This window comes from Mytilus galloprovincialis, chromosome 4 (genome assembly GCF_965363235.1).
Source record: "Mytilus galloprovincialis chromosome 4, xbMytGall1.hap1.1, whole genome shotgun sequence".
Taxonomy (NCBI): domain Eukaryota; kingdom Metazoa; phylum Mollusca; class Bivalvia; order Mytilida; family Mytilidae; genus Mytilus; species Mytilus galloprovincialis.
Window position 1 is genome coordinate 2,432,056 of NC_134841.1, and position 26,777 is coordinate 2,458,832.

Here is a 26,777-nt window from a genome sequence, read left to right on the forward strand (position 1 = left end):
ATTTATATCTGACATGAACCAAAGGTGGCAAAAGCCTGTAAAGTGGAGAATATATGGCAGTAAAAGCTCCCAAGTTTTCCAAACAGATCATTTATAAATTGCGATGTAGAATACGTACCCGAATGGAAAAGACTACCAGACAATCTCGTGTGTGCTAAGACAATTGAGAGCTTTAAACTTCGGTTGCTCTCACAACGTTGGATTAATTTTCCAGCGCCTCTCTCCCGTTGCCACTGATGCCATATATACTGGCCCTGCAACGTACTTATTCAGATTCAGAATTGAGTTCAAGTCTTGTAGCATTTTTATTGGAAACCCAGACACACACGAAAATTTAAACACTCTAGGGACTTTTTCTACTAGTAATGTATCTCTGCCCGGACATATTTTACCAGGACAAAGTAATCGCTTATGATATACAGTAAACCTTTAGATAGAGGTCAGCGTACAAGGTACGTAGTACAGAATATTAGTGCAAGTTAAAACTCTTCAAAGTTCCAGGCATATACACGTTGAAAATATGCGGCACAGCTCTATATTTTGATATTTGAAAACAAAGTAGTCTTGCATATGAATTAACTTCACATTCTTCATGATATTGTTTTTTTCAAAACTTCCTGGAACTATTATACTACTAGTCCCATCAACTTATTAGCAAAAGCAAAACAGACAAAAATGACATTATGCAGATTTTGTATATTATGTTTCTTGTCACTTGTGTATACAATGTACTATGTTTGCATTTTAACCCGTCAGGGTTTCATGTTTTTTTGCAATATAAAATAAAATATTATACCTACCTGCCTACCCATGACAAAAAATATACCGAGCCAAATTATTTTTTTTGGGAAAAAAATAAAATATTTTACCTACCTACCTACCCTGTTTCAAAACATAGGGTCGGAAAAGGGCAAACAAACAATATTTTAATTTAGGCCTCACATACTAAGCTTTCATACAAGTTTACTTAAAGTTAAACATGATCTTAGAGGGGGATTTTAGAAGACCTTTTATAGAGTGCCTTCATAATAGCAGATCATATTTCAGGTTTGTAATAATGCTCTTTTAATGTTTTATAATGTTAAATATGGCTTTAACTCATTCGCCCCCAAGACATTTTTGGAAAATCAGGCATTTTCGAAAATTTGCAAACATATGCAAATTATATGCAAATGAGCAAACTCCTGATGCTGTAACTGATGCTCATCTATTAAACTATTTATTGGGATTTGGGGGTGGATGGCATGGGTGGGGAGTGGGGTGGGAGGTGGAATATTTTCTCGTGGGTTTGAACCCACCCCCAGTGAAAAATGGTAATTTTCCGTCTATTTTTCGATTTCAAAACGACCTTGAGAGGTGAACACTGACAAGACTGTGTTCTTTGGTCATTCAAGTATTACCCTATAGTTACAGTAGTCCATTCTTGCTAGCTGGGAGTATATTGGACTTCAGTGTCTTGCTTGGGAATTATTATTGTCAAGTCAGGTCTGCCTAAATGTCCGTTTTTATGGATTTTTGACAAAACGGTGACCTAGATTTTACAGACTAGATTCCTATTGGCCATATTATACCTCGTTGTGTTCCTATACCACCTATGCATGCATATATGATAATAGTTTTTACCAACAGTGACTGCCAGTTACGTAGTGGCCATCAAAAGATGCCCACCCCCACCTGATTTTGGCTACTTTTCATGTTTTTCCGATTTTGAACTCTTAAACGGCTTTCAAAGTGCCAAATTTTCATGAACAGACATCCGAGAAGAGTTGATGGACCATGAACTGCTTGGTTGAAGTCCCTGCTATCATGACAGTTCAGTTGGGGCAGTTCAAAAAAAGTATGGAGGGTCATACGGGCCATCAAATAATGGTTGTCGCCATCACGCCTACAGGCGGGATTGGGGGTTAAAGGGTTAAAACATAATCTTGCTTCCTTAGCTTTAATATTTATATTAAATTTCAACAAATTTATTTTGACTTAAATATTACAATCTTATGCATTATATTGGCTAAGGAATTGTTAATTGCCAATATGAAAGTGTTATTTTGCTTCAGGGCAAGCATGATTTGTCAATTAGAATAATTTAAATTGTTATTGAATCAATTTAATGTATAATTTTAATGTTAACCGATTAATTATATATTTATCAGATATAATAGTTAATCCTAAGTAAAGGTTAGGTTTAAATTATGACTCCCTTTTATCACATGTAACGGGTAAATATCAGGGAAAGTATGTAATCTAAATCTTCTCGTTGTTTAATTGTTACAAAGATCTAATCAGGAAAATTTAAGGTATCTGCACACACATAAGATGCAATATCTATAATACTAAAATTTCGAGGTCCAATTTGTCAGCCATCATGGGGTAAAAACAACAAATCAAAGAATTCAACTTTATATAGCTAATATAGGACAATGGTCTTGATTAAAAATTATACCACTTCAGACCCTTTTGTTTTCCACATTAATAATATTGCCAATAATTATCAAGTTCCGGGTCTAATCCCATACTGATACCAATAGTATATTCACCTGTTACCTATTACCTTATCTGTACGTTCTGCATCTGACAGGCGCACCACCAAACAGTGTATTTAGGATTTTGCTATATACACGGGTCATAATCACAGGGTTGACACTACAAAATTCAATCATTGTCAGATTGTTCCCTATTGTGGTATTTTAATTAGTAAGACTTTCTAAGATGACAATATGAATACTAAAAATCTGGACTTAAAATAAGGTGTATAGGTACAGTTTTCAATTTGTTATCCGGCATGACGTAAAACAGCGAATTAAAGAATTCAACTTTATTTATAACTAATATAGGAAAAAAAACTCCAATTCCAGGATCTTTTGTTTTCCAAATAATTAATATTACCAATGATTGATAAGTTCCATGTCGACGGGTTCAAACAGAAAGATTTCAGTGAAAGCAGATAAAACTGTGCATCTTATAATCGTCATGACTTTATCAGACAATACCAATACTAAAACAAGGCTTAGGCATAGTTATATAATTTAATTCAGTCAAGGACCCGCGATATCACGGGTGTGTTCTAGTTTATAATGTATGTATATGTTTTATGACTTCGTTGGAATTAGAAAAATCGAAGTTTGTAGTAACTGGCATTCTCTTCACCAATGTTTATGTACTTACCGAATTGATCAATTATTAATCTAGCAAGTAATCCTATTAAGGTGCTATTTTTTTTCTAAAAATAAACTTTATCCTATACTTAATAGAAAATAAAAATAAAAATATGGGGTCACCATTCATTTAAGCTCACAATCTGCCTTCGAAAGAAGCATGCATTTTTGTTAATTTAAGGTACTTTTTTTCTGTTGAACTAATAGGAGAAAAAAAAAGGTAATATCGAAATAAAAAACAGAAATTGCTTTATTGAAAGTTTTTCAATAGTTTAGTTTAAGGATGTACTTGGGTGATCTCAGGTAAAATTAAAAAAAAATCAAGAATTTAAAATTGATGCTTTAAGCTAGAAGAGAATTAGTTAAGGATCAAAATAAGCTAGAAATATTGATAGATCATGGAGCTCCTTTCTGAGATATTTGATGTATAAAATATGGCCGGAAAAGGCTGACTCAGACTTTTACCTTACATTTGCATTGGCATTGTTTGGGTTTCAAATCAAAAGAAAGAAATCAAGAATCTGTTTAAATTTTGTCAAATGAACTTTTATGACCTATTAAGGTGGTACCCAACATCTTCACTAAAATTAATTTGGCTTGTTTAATTTTCATTAAATTTTGACAAAGTATTTACTTTGACCCTTTAACAAAAATATAAAAATTTCAAAAAAAAATTGATCCAACCGTTTTATCGGGAAAATGACACTGGTTATAGATTAGATTTAGATTTTATTTTATTTAAAGTGCAACCTGATACAATATACATGAAATTACAATTACATTTCAATACATTAGCAATAGTATACCATATCAGCCAACCTTTAGAGGCTTATGAAGCACTAACAATATTCATACAAGATTATAAACATACAAAGAATATATATTAACTCGGTTATTCATTCTGAGATCTGAGGTTGTTTTAAGTTTTTATAAAAATATTTCTCTCTTTTTTAGTGTTTGTTCTTTTACATCATTGCATAAGTGGTGGTTTTAATATGTTAATTGTGAAATTCTCATTTAAAATAGATCTGTAATATAAATATGTATAGGTGTAACACCACTAATTCAGGCCCGGCCAGAAAGCACATACCAGAAAGTAGTACATATTTAACACAAAATAGTTCCTACGCATGGACATAACTTTCAATATATTTAGAATATTTTATTAATTTTGGTATCAAATGAAAGCTGCATGACTGGTGATCATTGCAGAACAATCTTTGACTGATAAATTTGAATAATAAAAAAATGGCATGAAATTTAAAAAGGAGGGTACATTTTGCCTTTTTGTCAGATCGGAAGTACCTGTTTTGGTACATCCGAAGTTCCGGGAACCAGTTCTTTCTTATATGCAATGTAAGGTATGTTGATTTTTTCAGTACAGGACACCAGAAGGTGTTGCTTTGACATGCAATGATTGTCACTTGATTTGAACTTAAGATAAAAGAGCTGTGACCACTCGAAATTGAGGAATTTAACATAGAAAGCAATGGGGCCATTAATTAGTGGTGTACTTCCTATATAGCAGTTTGACAAAAACTTATCATGATCATTGAGAAGCTTAATATTCTCTAAACAACACAATGTAATTAAAACGTTTAGCTGATTTTACAGAGTTATCTCCCTGTAGTGTAAAGTACCACCTTAAGTCTTATGTTAAAAAATAAATAGGTGAACGAGGGGCTAACTATTTTACCTTGTATTGTATGGAAGAACACCAAGTAGTAGTTGAATCCTTAAGAAATTACATTTGAGAAAGTTGAAATACATTTCTTCAGATTGTATAGAACATGTTTAATATTTAAACATTGGAATCAACTTTTCATATTATTTTTCAGAAAATAAATCATTTTCCTGGAATGAGTGAGATATGTAGGAAGGACATGTTAGCCAGAAACTTAAACAGAATGCTCAAGATGTACCCTAAAGAATATAACATATTTCCTAAAACATGGTGCCTACCTGCAGAGTAAGTTGTGCCATAGCTCTAACCAATGTTGTCATTTAGTTTTTCATGTCATTTCTTTGTTTGGAATAACAGTTTAACAAGCTCCTCTGTAATACTGTTTACATCTATTTGTCAAATAAGCTCTTATCTATGTTGCTAAAAATTGACATATCAGTTATCTCCCTTTGAGAATGGAAATGGGGAATGTGTCAAAGAGACAATACCAGACCAAAGAGCAGATAACAGCAGAAGGCCACCAATGGGTCAATAATGTTACCCATGTCTGTTATTCTGACTTTCCGTCTTTTTGAAATAGATTTGGCTTTGCTTTCATGTTTAGTTGAATATTGATGAGTATGTGTAGCTCTTACACAATTCAAACTCTTATTGTCCTTAAAAGTCAAAGGGAGATAACTGATATGTCATTGAATAATAAGAAGGGTAAGAAAAACATCACTGTCAAGAGAAAATATTGTTATTAAAACTACAGGAAGGAAACAATTTGATGTATTTTCTATAAAACACATGTGAAATGTAATTTGATCTCAACTATATGAACAGTTTAAATAATATAAAATCATATTAAATTTCATATCATTCTTCAACTATCCATTTTGATAATCATTTTAATGATTAGAATTACATTTGTTTATATGGAACAAATTTTAACAACTGATACCTATTTGAACAGCTATGGAGATTTCCAAGCTTACACAAGACAGAAGAAAAATAAGACTTACATACTGAAACCTGAGACTGGCTGTCAAGGGAAAGGAATCTGGGTGACCAAAAATCCTAAAGAAATCAAACCACATGAGCACATGATTTGTCAACAGTATATGCCAAAGGTTAGTATTGTATATCACAGAAATAGACAGGTTCTAAGAGTAAAATATGAATACATTCATGCACGTTGTGGCTCTTCTATAAAAAATTGAAAACAACATGTTTAAGAATTTCTTGTGTCCGGAATGCTTTTCTGGATTTACCTTCATCAGGAACACTCAAAGCCAAACATGAGTTTGAATCTAAACCAATTAATTTAAACAAAAACAACATTGATTAAAACTGATCGATATCACACCAATTCCTTTGGAATAAAGTTTGATATAAAGAACTAAATTTTCGTAATCCAAATTCATTTGGAAATACAATGTACAACATATTTTAAAGGGTTCAAATATTTGATTGTTTGATAAACGTTAAATGTTGTCAAAGCAATTATTGTTGGTATTAATTTATTTCATTTATAACATGTAATTATGTGTATATTTGACTGCTATAAATTCTTGATTATCCATTGGAGTTTACCCATTTCATGTGTACAGAAATGAGATTTGTATTTAAATTTTTGAAACTTTAATTTCATTGTGATGAAAGTGATGATGTTGCATTTTTTTTTTATTACAGCCATTTCTGATTGACCATTTCAAGTTTGACTTCAGACTGTATGTGTTAGTGACTTCATGTGATCCATTCAGAATTTTTCTGTTTAATGATGGTTTAGCTAGATTTGCAACAAACAAATATGTAGAACCCAGTCATAATAATATAGTAAGTATAGAGATCAACTGTCCATGTTAAAAATAAATCTATATCTATAGGACATATATGTAGTAGTAATTGAAACTAGTCGAAAGATGTGAAAATACCAAGGGGAGATTATTCTAATTAATCAAGAAAATCATAAAGAGACTGACAAACAAATGGCAAAACAAAAAAAACAACAGCAAAAAAAACAAAATTCAAAACTATGAACTACCATAAAAATAAGCAAGTTATCAGATGTTATGGCTGTATTGTATGATTCTTTATATATACATTAAGTGTGTTTTCTATTCACTTCTTTTTTCTTTCAGGATAATGTTTTCATGCATTTAACAAATTATGCCATAAATAAACATAGTGAAGACTTTGTCAGGGATGATGAGGCTGGAAGTAAAAGGTGTGTTTCATTTTGATAATTAAGGATTTAATTGCAAGTTTCACATGTATGAACCAATTTTCTAGTTTATATAATTAGTATGAATAAAAGAAGATATGTTATAAAGATCAATGATACAATAACCCAACAACACTAGGTCAAATAAAATCACATGACCTTCAATTATTGACAAGGTCGTAAAGATCAATGATACAATAACCCAACAACACTAGGTCAAATAAAATCACATGACCTTCAATTATTGACAAGGTCGTAAAGATCAATGATACAATAACCCAACAACACTAGGTCAAATAAAATCACATGACCTTCAATTATTTACAAGGTTGTAAAGATCAATGACACAATAACCCAACAACACTAGGTCAAATAAAATCACATGACCTTCAATTATTGACAAGGTCGTAAAGATCAATGATACAATAACCCAACAACACTAGGTCAAATAAAATCACATGACCTTCAATTATTGACAAGGTCTTTCACCAAAACAAACTCATAATCACAAGAAGTATACTCATGTCTAGACAAATAGTAATAGAGACAACTAAATAATTTGACTTTGAAAAAAGAGCCACTTTCAAACAGAAAAAATAATCTGAATAGATCACTGGATTCCACAATGTTGACGAAGCTGAAAAACTTTCAAACATTTTGCTTTATTAAATGCTTCTAAAAGATTTTTGAGTACTACAGCTTGACAAAAACTATATAAACTCGGATATGATTTATTTCTACATAAGATATCTGAGAACTTGAGCTTAACCAAATCATACAATCACAGCTATGTTTTATTTCTTCAGATATAGAGTTTTCTGAACTTATGTAATAAAACAATGATTTTTATCATGTTATGAAATTAAAATGTCTAACTTCTATTGATTTCAGGAGAATTAGTACAATAAATAGATTTTTGAAGGACAAAGGCTATGACATTGATAAGATGTGGACAGAAATAGACGATGTTGTGATAAAAACATTAATTTCTGCTCATTCTATACTCAAACATAACTACCGCACATGCTTTCCTAATCATGTCAAAGGCAGCGCTTGTTTTGAAATCTTAGGATTTGACATACTGCTGGACAGGAAGCTTAGACCACAAGTTTTAGAGGTATGTATATAAAATGTACTGCTTTACATTACTCAAAAATCATTAAAAAAGAAAAAGTGGAATGATTTTCAATGAGACAATTCTCCAAAAGAGACCAAATGACACAGAAATTAACAGCTATAGGGCAATGTATGGCCTTCAACAATGAGCAAAGCCATAGTCCTAGTCAGGTGTAAAATATTGTATTTGCTTATCATATATTGTGAATAATTGAGATGTGACATGGGAAAGAAGGGGTAACAAAAAAAAAAGTATGAATAGGAATAAAAATGTAGCACAACAATGTTATAGTGTCCTTCATTATAAGTTGGAGTTAAGCAGTTAAGGGATGAGAGAATTAGAAATATAAGTAAGGAAAAAGAATGTCAATGACTGTATATTGTACAAAAATTTCTTAAAGAAAAATCACTGAATGGCACAATTTTTGTTCTTCATATGATTTGTTCTATAGGTTGAATTTGAGCAACTTTGAATTAATCAACCATTGTTCCCAATTACTCATTTGATGGTGTGTCACAGACAATCCCCACATCATGTGATATGGGCACAATGAAGACCTTTTCAAAAAGATTAAAATGTTCTTAAACTACCTGTACCCATCATAAGTTGCCTTGACACCACCCTTCTTCCCCATTCCCATTGAACAGTTTCTGTAGCAACCCTAATTAGGGCCCCGCCTTTAGGCGGGTAGCCCTATAGTGATCAGTCTGTCCGTCCCTCTGTCCGTCCGTAACACTTTAACTTTGTGTCCGCTCCATATCTAGAGAACCATTATGATTTCATACTTTACACTTTACATGTTTATTAACCACCACCAGAGGGCGTGTCATGATGTATGTACAACTTCCTAGGTCAAAGGTCAAGGTAAAAAAACGCTGGTTTCAGTTAACAACCCTGTGTCCTGTGGTGAAGATCGTGTCCGCTCTATATCTTGAGAACCGTTATGATTTCAAAGTTTATACTTGACATGTATATGAACCAACACCAGAGGGTGTGTCATAATTTATGAACGACTGCCTAGGGCAAAGTTCAAGGTCAAAAATTTTGGTTTCAGTTGACAACCCCATGTCCTATGGTAAAGATCGTGTCCGCTCTATATCTTGAGAACCGTTATCATTTCAAAGTTTATACTTGACATGTTTATAAACCAACACCAAAGGGTGTGTCATAATTTATGTGCAACTACCTAGGTCAAAGGTCAAGGTCAAAAACTTTGGTTTCAGTTGACAACCCCATGTCCTATGGTAAAGATCATGTCCGCTCTATATCTTGAGAACTGTTATCATTTCAAAGTTTATACTTGACATGTTTATAAACCAACACCAAAGGGTGTGTCATAATTTATGTACAACTTCCTAGGTCAAAGGTCAAACTTTGATTTCAGTTGACAAACCCATGTCCTATGGTAAAGATACAATTTTTTAATGCACATTATTCACAGCGGGGCCCACAGAGATGGCTCCCATCTCAATGATATCTAGTTATATATATTTATTATATTATAGTATAAATCGTTCAGAAAAAGTATTCAATGATTTTATTTGTAAATTTAACCTATGTTTGAGCTGATAATAAATAATGATTTCTACATTTCAGGTCAATCACTCTCCCAGTTTTAATACAGATTCAGAACTGGATAGAGAAATCAAAGGTGCTTTAGTCGTAGACTCTTTAAATTTAGTCAATTTTGGTGCTTGTGATAGAAGAAAATGTATAGAGGAGGAGAAAAAGAGAATAAAAGACAGATTAATGGGAAGAGGGACAAAGAAGGAATCTAAGTAAGTTAGCAAGGAACTTTGATTAATAGTTTAACTTATGATTATATTGTTTTAATGGTCAAGTACTGCAGCGTCATTGGTAATGGATAAGATCAATTGAAATAGGAAGATGTGGAACAAGTGCCAATAAGACAATTATCCATCCAAGTCACAATGTATAAAAAGTCAACAATTATAGATCAAAGTCTATTTTTTCCACATATCAAGGCTATGAAAGAGCTATTCAAATTGATTTAAAGTAAGTATATATTAAAATCTATGAAAAACAGAAATTTGTGTACATTAATAAGGTAGTATTATACTTACTGAATCCTGCTTGATTTTACAGAGAAGAATTAGAACTTGCCCAGAACCAATACCAGGAGTATTTAGAGAGATATGAGAACAATCATATGGGGAACTTTAGAAGGATATATCCAGCTCCAGGATCAGAGAAATATGAGAAATTCTTCCATAGTAGTGGTACTCTGTTTCAAGAAACTGCAGCTTTCAAAGCCAGAAGTGAAATGGCCAGGTACTAATCTTTGTAATCACAATAAAAAAAAAAAACACTTTTAAATGGAATTAGACCTATAAATTTGAATTATTTATTATTAATACTTTTAAAATAAGAAGTTTAATGTAATCCATCTAAAGAGGAGTCGCATATCAGAAAAGTATCCAGTGAAACAAAATAATGTCTTATCAAAGAGGACTCACAACTAAGAAAGCAGGAGTGGTATAGAAAAGTAGAGCTCTTAGTATATTCTGTTGTAAAAATAGACAGATAGTCATTGAGGTGGAGAAACAAATCTTTTAAAATATCAATTGAATTTGACCAAAATATTCTGTGAGCTATGAGGGGGAGGACAGGGGGGTACCCTTCTCCCTTATCCCACCCCTCTTCTCCTTTCTCCTACCCCTGTTCTCCTTTCTCCCATTAGAATAAAACATCTCCTTCCTCTCCTTTCTCCTACCCCCTTTCTCCTTTCTCCCACCCCCTTTCTCCCTGTCTCCCTTACCCCTGTCCTCCCCCTCAGCTATAGGTCAAATAGTTTGTTGAATGAAATGATAGTAAGGAATACATGTCTGTCTGGCAGGATTCATCTAAAAATGACCTCATTTTTGTGTATTAAAGAGGCTCAACATTAAATTCTACCATAAACATTAAAGCTGATCAGCTATTTTTAGTGTGTACACTCTTGTTAACAAAATACTTGTCATGAATAAAAAGGTGTATAATGTGATAATATTTGATCTATGTATACCTATATTCAAGCTTACATAAATGCCAGACTTTTTAGGTGAACCAGATTATAAAAATGTTCCCAGAGAGATAAGCATTGATGTATGTTGATAACTGATAAATTAATACTTGCTTTAGAAAATATAGAAATAGTATAGAAATTGCATTGTAAGTGTCATTAAAATTTATCTGTGATGATTTAGGCATTTTATTTGAAATAGTGTGACTCATTTGAAGACTAATAAAGATTATCTATGGTATTAATTACAGGCAACAACGAGATGAAATTGCCAGAAAAAAAGAAAAATTGGAATCTATGTTAAAGGGAAAGAAAAGTCAGCAATCCGTTAGACCAGAAAGTCCCAACAGTAGGAGAAGAAGGTCATTAAAGAGAACCACCATGCCCTCTCGGAGGCTCTCAGGTTCTAGGAATAGTTGTAGTGAGGTAAGTGAACCACCATGCCCTCTCAGAGGCTCTCAGGTTCTAGGAATAGTTGTAGTGAGGTAAGCAAACCACCATGCCCTCTTGGAGGCTCTCAGGTTCTAGGAATAGTTGTAGTGAGGTAAGAGAACCACCATGCCCTCTTGGAGGCTCTCAGGTTCTAGGAATAGTTGTAGTGAGGTAAGCGAACCACCATGCCCTCTTGGAGGCTCTCAGGTTCTAGGAATAGGTGTAGTGAGGTAAGCAAACCACCATGCCCTCTCAGAGGCTCTCAGGTTCTAGGAATAGCTGTAGTGAGGTAAGCAAACCACCATGCCTTCTCGGAGGCTCTCAGGTTCTAGGAATAGTTGTAGTGAGGTAAGTGAACCACCATGCCCTCTTGGAGGCTCTCAGGTTCTAGGAATAGTTGTAGTGAGGTAAGTGAACCACCATGCCCTCTCAGAGGCTCTCAGGTTCTAGGAATAGTTGTAGTGAGGTAAGCAAACCACCATGCCCTCTTGGAGGCTCTCAGGTTCTAGGAATAGTTGTAGTGAGGTAAGAGAACCACCATGCCCTCTTGGAGGCTCTCAGGTTCTAGGAATAGTTGTAGTGAGGTAAGCGAACCACCATGCCCTCTTGGAGGCTCTCAGGTTCTAGGAATAGGTGTAGTGAGGTAAGCAAACCACCATGCCCTCTCAGAGGCTCTCAGGTTCTAGGAATAGCTGTAGTGAGGTAAGCAAACCACCATGCCTTCTCGGAGGCTCTCAGGTTCTAGGAATAGTTGTAGTGAGGTAAGAGAACCACCATGCCCTCTTGGAGGCTCTCAGGTTCTAGGAATAGTTGTAGTGAGGTAAGTGAACCACCATGCCCTCTCAGAGGCTCTCAGGTTCTAGGAATAGTTGTAGTGAGGTAAGCAAACCACCATGCCCTCTTGGAGGCTCTCAGGTTCTAGGAATAGTTGTAGTGAGGTAAGAGAACCACCATGCCCTCTTGGAGGCTCTCAGGTTCTAGGAATAGTTGTAGTGAGGTAAGTGAACCACCATGCCCTCTCAGAGGCTCTCAGGTTCTAGGAATAGTTGTAGTGAGGTAAGCAAACCACCATGCCCTCTTGGAGGCTCTCAGGTTCTAGGAATAGTTGTAGTGAGGTAAGCGAACCACCATGCCCTCTTGGAGGCTCTCAGTTTCTAGGAATAGATGTAGTGAGGTAAGATAACCACCATGCCCTGCCCTCTTGGAGGCTCTCAGGTTCTAGGAATAGATGTAGTGAGGTATTGTTAAATCAGAACCTATTGATAGATACAAAGAAAGAAATGATACCTTATTTATATTTTTAAACAGAAAGGTGTTTATATACTATATCCATGCTAGTAACGAATGAAGCTAGTAGGAGAAAGATTTAGGACATGATGATATCTTTATTGATATAGGAAAATAAGTATGTTACTTAAATAATTTATATAGTCAAAATATTTTTTATCTAATGGAAGAAAAAATAAATAACACCATCATAAAAAAACATGAGATAAGACAACAGTTCTTAAAGAAAAACCACAATAAAAATTACTCGTTGAAAAGATGAGGTGGTTTCCACCACCAACAAGTAAAAATATTTAAGCTGCACTGAATGTAATACATTTTATTTGTTATTATAGACCTTAGGTAGTGAATCTGACCGACGATTACATGATGAGCCAATGGATACCAGTAAACCAATGGACATCCTAGAGGAGGAAGAACTGGAGAGAATCAGTGGTCTGTTACAACGTGATAACCTAGTCAGAGGTCTGGGTATAGTGGAACATGTGTATCGTCTCCTCCATTGTACACCAGGAACTATGGGAGTAATGAAAACAGATGCAAGACCTTTACCTCCACCCTTGGTAGGTTTATAAGTCACAACCTTTACCTGTAACCTTAGGAGGTTTATTGATCATGACCTTAACTCCTACTATTGGTAGGTTTACCAGTCATGACCTTTATCTTGACCTCCAGTAAGTTTATAAGTTCAGGTTGTTCACTTTTAGATTTTTAAAGCCAGAGAAATTATATTACTTATAACCAATTTGTTGGGTTGCTTGTAAAACATATTAATCAGCAATAGTTAAAAGATGCAATCAACTTTTGTAAAATAAAGTCTGGCTAGAGACGTTCATTGAAGTGAATTATGTTATATTTTGGTTAAAAACGCTTATATCCCTATAACTTCTAAATGAAAAAGACTAATAGATATTTATTATAAAACACTGCTGTAATAAAATGTACATTGTGTATAGGTTTTACAAATGAAGAAAGTGAGTACTAGAATCAACAGTCTTTCTTCTTGGTAGTTTTGTCACAATTATCAGGTTATTAAAATGATAAGGCCATCATAAGCGAAGAAAATGTGCTTGAGGCAGTTTAATAGGAAAAAACCTTGTAAACTTGTGTCTTTGAAAGTTTAAAAATTTTAAATTTAGAAATTGAAAAGTTATTACCTGTAATTTGAATTGAAATAAAAGAAATTCAAGAAAAATCTAAAAGTTTTATTAATTCACTTATTTATGCATATTAAACATTATCTATTGAAACCTTTGCCTTTTTTGTGACATATATTACAATGATATTTCTTTAGATGACACTTAGATGTTCATAGAAAGATTTAAGTTGATTTATGATTTTATTTACAATTTGATTTCAATTTCACTTGCAAATCACACATTTTTATGTTCATGTTTTAAATTTGTTATTGTTATGTAGAGTTTTTTTATGATTTAAATGGGGTGATATTTAACAGGTGGCCAGTACAAAAAATTCTCGACCTCAGACACAGGTAAATTATTTGATGTTGTGTCCATCCCTTAGACTATTAGGTCATATGAAAAGTATTCTTATTGTCGTAAATAATGTAATTTGTTTTGAGTATTTATTAAATGTTTTGTCAGTTATAAAGAAAAGATTAGGTTTTCATCATTGAAAGTATTCTGACAAGATGTTTTAAAGCAATTAGCAGTATTCCTCCCAGTTTACTAAAACTATTTCTGAAGTTACATGTAATATCCATTTACTAATTTTACATGTTTCTATCTTTCTATGTATTAACTGACTTCCCAATAAAATACACTTACTAAAATCATTAATACATCACTTTTACATTATCAGTCAAATCAATCATTTATTCATCAATTTTACTTAAAAGAAACTTAACATTAGGATGTTACGAAACCTTTACTGTGAAAATTTTTACAATTATAACCAATTTTGTTAAACAAATTCCATTGCTGTATTTCTGTCTAGCCTCCATATGGTGAAATGAGTTTGATGTCATTTCTAAAGGTAAGCCCAAACAAACTTCTGTTGTTGAAACACCTGGTCAGTAGCAGCTTAATGGAGCACTTGGCTGGAGGAGGAGGAGCAGTCACTCATCCAATTGCACATGATATATTTTTTATGACAAATTTTTTTCTTGGAGAAACTAAAATAAAAAAAAATGCTTACAATATAGGTCCTATAAAATCTCTGAATCAATCATTTAATTTTTAGGTAAAATTAAGCAAGCTTAGAAGACAGTTTAGAGATAGATTTTCTTTCAAAGTAGTTGGTATCTTTTTTAGTTTGTAAATATATACAGAGATAGATTAGATTTAAAATTTAGAAATTGCACTTTTCATTTTTGCAACTTAATAATTGCCTTTTATTGTTCTCCTAAAATGCATATGTTTTAGGACAACAGTATGGAGAAAATACTTCAGTTATCTTCTTGTTACAAAATATTGTCATACTAAAGTAAATCAAGCAGATAGTCAGAGAAAAACTGAAGAATTTTCTTTCCATTTTGTCTTTTGTCTAATATACACGCTGATCACTTTGGGAGTCAGTTAGCTTAAAGTCACATCATTCATATAGTAAAAACGAATCAAGGTTAGGATTAATTGATGAAATTGTTGTGAAAGTCAGTGTTTATATTAGATATATGATATCACGCTGCATGTATCACTACCTTACCAGCTTTCTCTCTCTCTGCACTTGCACAGGATAATCACAGATGGCTCTGTGCCAATCGGCAAAATGAATCAATCCTTGCTGGGCAACGAGCCCCCATCAGAATAAAAGATCGTCAATATTACAAAAAGTTACTGGATCGCTACTTTGGACATAACCATGCTTTAGCCAATGAAAACATCACTAAGACTGAAAAGAATGCAAGTAGATCAGGTCATAATCGATATGGAAATAACTATGATAGCAGTGTGTTCTTCCATGCAAGGGAAGATCCAAACAGACAGTTTCCTCAGGTGCGTCTATCTTATAGCACCAATGATAGAAAGGTTGTTTTAACACATCAGCCCTTCACTCAAGATGATATTGAAAATGAAGAGCTGTTTGATTTGGAGGTTTGTAACCAGTGTTGTGATTGGCTGAGTTGATGTGAATTATCTTACCTTTAACAATTGTTTTGATAGGCTCAAATATTCACAGCAAATAAACATCTGCTTATTGTTTTTACTTTGAACCTAATAATACTATAATTGTTTTGTTGTCTTGTATTAATTAACTTATAGTCAGTTAATGTAACCTACTAATCAGAACCTTCCTTACTTTTTCTTCTTTAAATGAATTAAACAAAATGGGACCTTGACTTTAATTGAGCATCTGCTTTTAAGACCATTAGTTTCCTTGGAATTATTCCAATTACAATTTAAATGTTGTACACATCTAGTTTGTAATTCAGCTGTAGGACTTTTTGACTATAATTTTTGTTTCAATATTTGTTGCGACTTTGTTTAGACCAAAGATTCACATGAGCTATCAACATTTCACATTGAATCACCTTTGTCAATGGACTTTTTGGTAATCTTCAAGTAAAAAGGCAGATAATTTTATAAAGCTTGGAAACTGTAATCATAAAGACTTTTTTGTTTAGATTTATTTGTGATGGCTCCACCAAGCACCAAGCAACCACTTTGGGTACCTTTATTTTGGATGGCATATAGGGTTAATACTTAAAAAAAATGACTGAGACTGCTGGAACATTGTTGTTGGTTTGTTTGATAACAATTATCTCCCCTTTGAGTATATTCACCAAACCAATATGTATAATTGCTACCATTATTGAACTCCTACATTTTTTTGTGTTTTTTAATAAACAAAACCTAGATATACCAGACTAACAAACAAAAGAAAATGCTGTATATCAATCACTGTATTGTATTCATTTTTTTCTGTACAGAAATATATTTTGGTAACCTGACCTGTTGGAAGTAAAGTAAGGTCCATTTCAAATAAAAAAGTCACTGCTTGTAGACGAAAGTACTGAGTAAGGTTGGGACTTGGACACTGGGACACTGAATGAATCTTTAACTATATGTTACCATACATATTAAAACAGAGTTGCTAAGTTTACTTATGACAAAGGTTTTGTTCTACACTTGCTACACATGCTATAACTTTATTTTTGCTATTTCACTTTTTACACTAATGTTTATGTTTGCCTGCACAAAATACTGACTGATAAACTGCTATATCTATTAGTAGTATTTTGCTATCTAATGGTTGTACTTTGCTAAATATATGATTTACTTCCTTTTTATCGTATTTATCGTTGATACTTCCAGATTTCCAATAATTGATGTCTAGCATCATATATTTTTTTAAATGACATATGGAGCATCAAATTGATGGTATCTTTTAATTTTGTATGATGGTCGGTAAATTGATTTTTAGAATGATTATCAGAATCTCTTTTTGAAAACTCATCCAAATCATATTTTATAATTTTCCCTTTCACCAAACTTTCTGACAGAGAGTTGAGTTGTGTATGATGAAAGGAAGTAATAAATATATAAACAGCTTGTATCAAACCTTGCTATGCTACTTTTCCCTTGCTTTGTAGCATATTATATTACATAGGATGTATAGACACTTTATATATCTCATTGTAAGTGTATTATTTAAGATGTGGCTATATATATATGTAGGTTTAGATACACATCTTGGTAGCTGTATATATGTATGTAGGTTTAGATGTTGGTAGCTGGTAGTGCAGAGACATCTTACTGGTTACTTCCCCTTGATTCTGTTATGTAGGGAATTACCAGTGATGTCTGTTGTAAAAATGATCTTGGTGATAGGTGCTTGATTATGTTTAAGTGTGTTATTTTCGTTGCATGACTTTTTTATATTTTTATTTGTATATTCACACAGATAAGTATTAATTGTAAGATTCAAGTATCCAGAAAGTATTTTACTTAGTCAAGTTTTTGCTGATATTTTTTTTTCAAAGATGGAGACGTGACTTTCCATTAGTTTTTGAATGTTTTTATTTAGCTAATTGTAAAGTTTGTTCAATAAACTATGATTTCTTGTTGCCTGATTTTAGATATACCGCATGACCAAAGGAACTAAATAGAGGAATAAAATAGTAATTTTATAAAGTTTTGTTTTTCTGCATTTTTTTTTATAACCTTTTTCTAACAAAAGCTTTGTGGCATTGAATTTGTATACTTTTTACAATTTTCATTTGTTAGACGCAAGACAGTAAGTTTTCATTTAAATTTTGAATGTCTTCAAATAATCAAAAGTTTTAAACTGCTGATGGTTTTCTTTTTTCTGTTTGATAAGAATTAAGTGTGATTTCAATTTTAACAGGATTTGTGATTTTGTTTCTTTTTTGTTTCCGTCTTGTTTTTTTTTCACTTTAAGCACTAAAATACTTAGGCTGGAGCATGCTTAGTATATTATTGGTGGCAGGTTATACTTTTATTAACATAACTGGGAGGAGTTTTTGTTTTGTTTTCAGAGTGGTCGTGAAGCGGATCTAACACGCCGGGCACACAACCACCTTCATCATGATCATTCTTTATCATCTGCACTCACCAATTCCATGCATACCCTACTCACTAATAATGTCAATAATTCTATATCATCTATCAATCAGCCTAACTACAATTCTGGGCGAGTTTCCACGTGGCAGGGCAAGTCTGGAAGTCTGAGTAACCTAAATGAGAAGACAGTACCATCATATCAGGTGAGACCAGAAGACATGAAAATCTATCATTAGAAAAACTTCCTTTTTGTCATATTTCTGGAGGAAAAAATTTATATTTTCAATTAATAAAATGAAAATTTAAATCAATTTGGAATAAATTAGATTTTGCTTTTTTAAGCCATGTCTACATTTCAAACTATAGCTTTTACATTTTACTTCTTTAAAGAAGTACAGTGTTATTTAAAAGCAACATATTGTCAACTAGTTTATAGATTTTAGTAATGCCTATACTAAAACTTTCAGTATCACATCAATCATTGGTAGATTCTTATTGTGAATTGAATACACACCTAAGTGCTTAAAGAAAATGTTTATGTTACCAAAGTTAGCATTTTGATTGAAAATACTATCTTGCACATTTCAGAGAAATAAGTTTGTAAAGAAACCTTTAGGAGGAAATCCAAGGTCAAACTCAGGTGCTCTTGTCATTCAAGAATCTGAGTTCAGAAACAATTTATCCCACCTGTTAGACACTGAAGCTGAGAGAAACAGGATATTGGCCAGGAATGGCTACTCTTCTGACTGGAGATCAGATGTAGCGACGCCCAACAGTAAACGGACATTGAGTGCCCAGGGGCAGAGGAAAGACGGAGGTGAGGAATCCAACAGTTATAGGGGGATACAATAACACACCACTTTAGCTGGATACAATTACACACCACTATAGGTGGAGAAAATTACACACAACTTTCTGTGCGTAAAAATATGCACAACTTTTGGTGGAAAAAATTACACACAACTTTAGGCAGACAACCTGAATTTTGCACAAATTTAGATAGACAAAAATTACACACATCTTAAGGTGTAGAAAGTTACACACAAGACAATGTTGTCACCAGAGTTTTACTATAACTTATCACAGATTCTTGGAAGTTTGAGATTTTAAGTACTGAATGTGGTGATATAGTTTTCAAGTAATCTCCGTTTTGCTCACTATGACTTCTTGATATTAGTTTGGATTTTTACCTGTGAAGAGAATAATATATTGTATTATACAATAGGATTGGGTGTTTCCACTGTTTCATTACACTGTAGATTTACTGTCTTCATTTGTGTAAGCAAATAATAAAATTATATAATTTAATTTATGAAATAAAAACAAATAAGCAGTTTAAAAATCAAAATGCAAGTTCAGTACAAAATAAAAATTAAAGTTTTTTTAAAGTTTGAACAATGATCAAGCTAAGAAATAATAATTAGTATTTATAGATAATGAGTATTGTTAACAACTTCAGTTATTCACTCTGATATTCCTAAATATTCTAAGTTGTAGGTTTTTTTGTGGTGGCAGAAAATCCTGTTCGATCAGCCATCTGTCGTTCATCGTATGTCCCACGTGTGTTCAGTTTAATTGTTGTGTAAAATAAAAAATGCATGATGAAATATTGTTCTATCAGAGATTGCTGTTCTATTGCTGTTTCCATGACATTCTATAGAATGATCAAAATATTTCTCTGATAGAGCGTCTAAATAATGGATGATTTAAATAATAACAGCATGTACAAACAGGCTTACAGTTAACTTGCATGTTATTTTCAGCAAAATATGGCGGAAATGTTAATCTAATGACAAAGAAAATAAGAATATACTTCTCACTTTAATTTTGCCCAATAAAATCTTTATAAGCCAATAATTATAGAATAAGAAATTAACCAATATGTTTTGTCGTCTTGCATATTCCTCCTGGATAGCAGTGGGTGTCTATAAGACGGTAGGATTACTGATAGGGTTGGACATTAGATTGTAGATGAGAATCTTTCTGGTGCTTTGCTGTGTAGAAACTGCAGCCAACATTGTTTAATTGTTTAGTGAGGGATTTACTCTGCATGTTACCACAGATTAGAATTATATATGATTTAATGAGTTCTATGGTGTTTAAGCCATGATCACAACTTTATATATAAAAATGTCATTCAGTTTAATGTAGTTATTTTCTTGTTTTCCTAGCTAAATCAGTGATGCAACAGAAAATTCAAGTTATTCATGACCATTGTTGAAAACTTTTCTAATGTAAATAAGGTATTATTTAGACATGGAATTATTGTGATATTTAACTTGTTCACCTGTCAGCCAAAAATAATCCTGTTTGGCACAAACAAATATTTAAAGAAAAAATTATATCCATGAATTTAATCACACAGTAATTTTATTTATGTATTCACAAGATTGTTTCTAATGTTTTGTGCATTGCACCAGAGTTCTGTGCATCACATACATAAGTATATAAACTAGTGGAAATTGTGGAAAATTCCTTTACAAAATGAACGTGGTATGGTGAATAAGATTATCTTAATTCTAAATAATACCTTATTTGTTATAAATTATAAATAAGGTGAGAACTGAATGCATTTTATAAAATCAGTGAGCTTTGATCAGACTTTAGATGTTGTAAACCTTTCTCTATCCCATTTTCAGTTTTACGGATGGCCAGGGCTTGTCTGTCTGCCAACTATTTGATAAGGAAAAAAAGGGTTATTGTAATATTTATCTCTCTTTTGATGTGATTATTTATTATTAAATCCACCAATTTCACTGTTAGGTTGGCGTTACATTGCACACAACTCAAACTACCCACTTTGGCAGTATCATTTAGGTATGTGTTTGTTATGGCTTAGAGACCCCCCATACACCATTCCTTAGATGTCGCTCTCTTGATAGATGTTCATATATGTTTATATTTTGCTTTTATTTATGCTGTCACTGAGCAAACTCTTTTATATTATGTCCAGGAACTGCAAGAATATCAGGAATCGCCTAAAATCTAATTTTCAAAATTAATTTAAAGAAAAAATGAAGTAAATCTTTTTAACCTTCAGAAGATGACATTATGATTTATGAAAAAAGAGACAAAAAAAAGGAAAATAATTTGATTTATAAATTGAGAAAAATGATTAGATTTTCACTTTGTTTTTCTATACTTCAAGAGTGTCTTTTATAAAAGGATATTCCGATAAGTAATTACTATGGTAACTTCCTGACCATTCATGCTTTTTGACAAGAGCAACATATAAACTGATAGATTATACATTAGTTGTACTTAGAATGTATTTAGTAAATTCTAATTAGTTTTTGGCATGCCACAGATAATATCACGTCAAAACCACCCTTGGAGTTACCGAGCGTAAGTAAGTACACAAAGATCCCGCCCGGTTAATTTCACCGCCTCCTTCCTCCTCTCATTACGTCATGGTGGAAGTGTGGGTTGTCGTTGCACTGTCTAACGATAACCGATACAATAATAATATATTAATCCTTTAACTGCTGTTGGTTTGTTTGTATGCTCTTTAATATGCTATTATTGTGCTAAACTAGATGTATAAAACACTGTATTCTATATGTTTGTAGAGTATTAGTTTACTTACAATTATTCATCCAGGAAAAATATTTTTTTTCTATTTTGAAATTCCTTCCTACTTATTTTATTAAGGAAAATTTCTTCTCTATGATCTTATGAGTTCCATCTTGGAGCTGTTTGTATTTCTACATTTATAATTGATTATTGACAAATTTAATCCTCATAATTTTCTACTCTATTAAAAGGAAAAATAAAGATTGTATGAAGTTTTATTTAGTTTTAGGATTTACAATATGAACTTTTATATATATTTTTATTGAGTTAAATGCATACTTTCAAATATAAACTATAATGGTTGAAAATTTTGTAATGCTATTGCATAATTTGCCAGATACTTCAGGAATGTTTGCATGTTAGCGTTTTATTTAATTATAACAAAGAATAGAACATTTTCCATTAAAAGTATAATTAGCATTTTCATTAGAAGTCTTGTTTCATGCCAGTCTGTAATGAAATATCACGATAACTTTGTAACTTATCTGTTCTTTGCTTTCAGACCTACCAAGAGTCGCACCCAATAATGGTCCGCCGGGTTTATCAGTGGTCTCGGCCCCTGCCCCCGTAGTACAGAGACCTGATCTTGGACATCCTGGATCGGCCACCCCTGGAAGTAATATAAGTCGGATAGGATCTCAACAATCTATATCAGAAGGTCAGAACTCTGCCTCTCTCAGGTCCACCAAGTCACAACGTATCAGAGGAGCTTCTAATAATCTCCGTATACGTCAAATAGAACTGAGGGAGAACCATGCCACCGTTCTTAGCTGACAGAACTCTTAAAGCCATTACACCTAGGTATATATGTGGCATGCCTGCATCAGACCCAGTTAGCTATCAAGAACAAACTCTCTGATATATTGTTGATATTCAAGTGTATTTCTGGGTGCAGAGAAAAGGTTAGACAATTTGCTGAACTGTGACATTGACCCTTACCAAAAAAATATCTAATTGATAGAGTACTATAATTTACAATTTTTACGGTAGAACAATTTTGAACAGAGACAAAAAGAATATGTAAAAATATTACAACAAGATACAGAATTACTATTAGTATGATATTTATATTGAAGGGTAAGAACTAGAACTGTATTTGTATGTCCAATTCAGCACATTGTCTAAGCACGGTTATTTAATGTAGGCACTTGTCCTAACAGTCTGGACAATAAGTCTGGATAACAAGTCTGGACAACAAGTGTGCAATCAGACCAATTATTCCGTCCATATTTTCTGAATTTTCTGTGATAGGGTAAATAATGTGATATTGATACACAAATTGTTATTTTTGTTATTTCTATTTATAACATGTATTTTCATAATGAATTTTGCTGCAGACATTTCATCTATAATTATTGGTCAGAATTTTGTCATTACTTCAGAAGTTAGAAATGTTGATCATTAGTTTTATTTTATTTTAGAATTGAAATTTTTCATTTTATCTTTGCAAGTGATCAGGTTTTGGGTACAATGATTCATTACAGTAAAGGCTTTCTTTCACAATTTTTTGTCTGCCAACAAATTCACCATTTTATAATATCTCCCCAAAGAAGTTATGGATGCTAAGCCTGCTGTTTCAGTAATGTTTATGTCTGTTTATGTCAATAATTAAAGTTAGTGGTTAGGTACTGTGAATTGAAAGTCAATGATATTTTATGTACCAGTTGTATAAGCATTTGAACATCTCATTTCAAAGGGCATCAAATGTGCCCCCTCTCCCAAGTCATGCAAAGATTAACTAGTTCAGTTTGTAAATACATCTGTTTAAGTGTTCTTCTAATGTTAAGCCAAAGATATTGGATATATAGTTGTATTAGAATTAGCACATCTCATTTCAATGAAGATTATATGTGCCCCTTCAGTCATGGTTGATTGATTTTGAAACTTTTGCTAAGTTTACATGTTAAAATATGCAAATAGTTCAGATTAAAGAGAGCCACTTTGGTCAATGATACTTAAAGTCATTGTTTTTTTTTTCTCATTTGTATCATAATCCATTGGTATTTTAAAATTTGTACAGTGCCTTTAATATAAGACAGTGCTAAAGGATCCATTTCAGTCATAATTTGTCTTTAGCAGGGACTGAATTATTATTTGTTTTATATGAAACATTGTTTAAATGTAGTTAAAAAAATATTGAACAAAATTACACAGAAATCTTATTGCATTTCATATACAAATCTAAGAATGGATAAAATTGAGAAAGGAAATGGATGCATTCTCAGTTTTAAAACGTAACATGTTTTGTTGTCTGTTTTATTGTGTACATGTATAATTTATGGTATTTATTTTTGATGTTACACATTTTTATACATTCTTAATCTGTGATATGTTTTATTGCTGTGCCTTCATTTATGTTAAACACATTTTTCTGTGTAGTCGGTTTTATGTGCCAAATCTGTACTTTATCCTTATTTATTTCTTTTTATCAATTTTAATATTGATATTGAAAACTCTTTTTTTTATTGTGATTTTAAGTTTTTAAGTAGCAGTTTGGCAATTTTAATTATTTGCATCATTATCATTAAATTTATATTAAAGTTGATGAGCATAATGATTTGGTCTTTGTAAGGTTTTGAAATTGAATGAAGAAATGAATATAATTTCTTTCACAATGCTTATCTAAATTTGTAAGAATTTCAAAAGCACATTTTGAATTCTTCTTAATATAATAACACATCTTTTGGTTTTTACTGTCATAGAAAAATTTAGTAGCTTCAAAGTCATATTTATTCATTGTATTTCTTTAGTATAGTTCTGCCCATCTGTATCTTATCAGTTTGTGTTGATAGTTCTTGCCTCTAGGTGTTTCACCATTTATTGGCAATATTTATTATTTAACAGGACAGTCACTGAGTCTGATTATAACAAGCACCTTACATACCAGTATTTATCTTTTAAAATTCATTATAATTTCATGAGAGTCGGGTGAATTTAGCTCTTCGTGATATGTTTATAAAATTTGACTGAAATAAGCTGAAAAGTTATTAAGATGTAATTAATATTTATCCTCAATTGAAAGATATTTGTATTTAAACCTACATTTTTCAGTATATTTCTACTTTTTACAAACTGACAAATAAGATACTAGTTTTACATTGAGCTACAGTAAATTCATGAAAACACGATGATGATGATAGGTACATTTCATTTTGGTAATTCAGGAAATTTTATCTTAAGTTTGAAACACCTCACATTTTTACCATGTTTGGATAAACAATTGGTATTGTAATTATCGGATTTATGGATTTCCTTATGGGATTAAAACTTGAAGATTACCAGCTACACTTATAACAGAATATGTTTTTATTTAGTTGATGAAGATTGTCATATTATCAGTATTATGTTAGGTATGTGATTTTTGTTGTTGTTTGTTCAGTGAGAGAATGTGACAACATTGTGATGTAACTTAATTGTACATATCATAAAAAGGTTACAAAATTGTAGACAATATATATTTAATAATTAAAATAATTTATCTTCTAATTGTTTTGTTCATTTTCAAAGATCTGAAAGCTAGTTTTTATCTTTCTTAATTTGGCAACAGCAATGTCTGTTTGTTTTTAGGTAAAGATTGCATGAAAACCTTATGGGACTGACTTGATATCTAAATATTCAAAGGCTGATCACTACATTTTTGATACACAAAATATAGTGCATTGATCATAACATTCTATACCCCATGACATTTCCAGTAATTTATGCTCTGATATTCCAGGCCCAAAATGATTTTTCACTTGTCAAAAAAATAACATAACTTTTCAAGGTGCAGGAATCTAATATCTATTCTAAAAATATAAATTATGTCATTGTTAACCTCATCTTAAAAATTGGAGTTATCTTCCTTTGTCTAGAATAGCTGTTAAATCAACAACAACCAATGCAATATTTAATTTTACTTCCCACTGATAAATTGAAGCAATCTTTACCGTTCAGTGCTTTCAAGCACTTTGATTAGCTTTAAAAATATCAGATAGTAAAAGACCTGCTTCAGTATAGAACCACTAATTTAGGACTGGCCAGAAAAAACATCTTAGAAAGTAGAAAATATGTTGCACAAAATAGTTGTAACTGTGTTAAATATTTGGCTCATTTTGGTATCAAGCGAAAAACCTAAGGACTTGGTATCACTGTAGAACCCTTGTTGGAAGTTTCTTAAAATAATTAAAAAAAATAAGGTGTGAAACAGAAATGAGAGGGCATATTTTACCTGTTGCTCAAATCATAAGTACCTGAACATGTGGAATTAAAGGTGTGCTCAATTTATCAGAACATGCATGATAAGTCACTATTTAAGGTAGCACAATACAAAGATTTTTTTACTTCCAATCACTAACCTTTGAAATACTGTAACTTTCTTATGAATGCATAGAAAATAATAAAAGAGGTATATATAGATAGACAAAAGATTAATCTTTTAAATGAATGCAATATTTTCATTATGCAATCATTATGTAATCAATTATTATGTAATTAGTGGCAAAATCTGGGTAAGTTCACTTGAATGAATTTAGCTCTATCATCTCTTTAACTATACAGAAAATTTTAACGAAATCTTAATCAACACATCATGGGCTTCAAAAGGGTGTCTCAGAATATCTCTATGATATTCCATTCTCTCATAAATCTCTAATTAGTGTAAACATCCTAACCACATAAAAGAAGATAATGTTTAATTAGGTGTAAAATTTGTTCTATACATTCTATCTGAAATTTGAGACACCCTTTTGTAGATAATGGTTATAAGAACAACATATAATAAAATCAACCCTCTAGGGATACCTATGAAGAAGCTAATTTCATTTGAAAGTGGAAATTTGG

At 32.1% G+C, this 26,777-nt stretch overlaps 1 protein-coding gene across 25 annotated transcripts in view; it reads left to right on the forward strand.

Moving 5' to 3' along the window:
- Positions 1-25,442, forward strand: part of LOC143071120 (tubulin polyglutamylase ttll6-like) — a 45,806-nt gene extending 20,364 nt beyond the window's left edge. For 3 of the 25 annotated variants that reach the window (XM_076245218.1, XM_076245221.1, XM_076245219.1), the window contains exons 6-21: positions 4,991-5,121; positions 5,792-5,948; positions 6,511-6,654; positions 6,960-7,045; positions 7,934-8,159; positions 9,756-9,937; positions 10,266-10,451; positions 11,433-11,607; positions 13,236-13,463; positions 14,357-14,392; positions 15,594-15,953; positions 18,497-18,586; positions 18,972-19,200; positions 21,147-21,200; positions 21,691-21,732; positions 22,459-25,442. In XM_076245218.1, coding sequence (XP_076101333.1) covers positions 4,991-5,121; positions 5,792-5,948; positions 6,511-6,654; positions 6,960-7,045; positions 7,934-8,159; positions 9,756-9,937; positions 10,266-10,451; positions 11,433-11,607; positions 13,236-13,463; positions 14,357-14,392; positions 15,594-15,953; positions 18,497-18,586; positions 18,972-19,200; positions 21,147-21,200; positions 21,691-21,732; positions 22,459-22,730 — 2,598 coding nt within the window. In that variant the 3' untranslated portion in view covers positions 22,731-25,442. The other 22 variants (XM_076245222.1, XM_076245237.1, XM_076245228.1 and 19 more) reach the window with 22 other exon arrangements.
- The last annotated feature ends 1,335 nt before the right edge of the window (positions 25,443-26,777 follow it).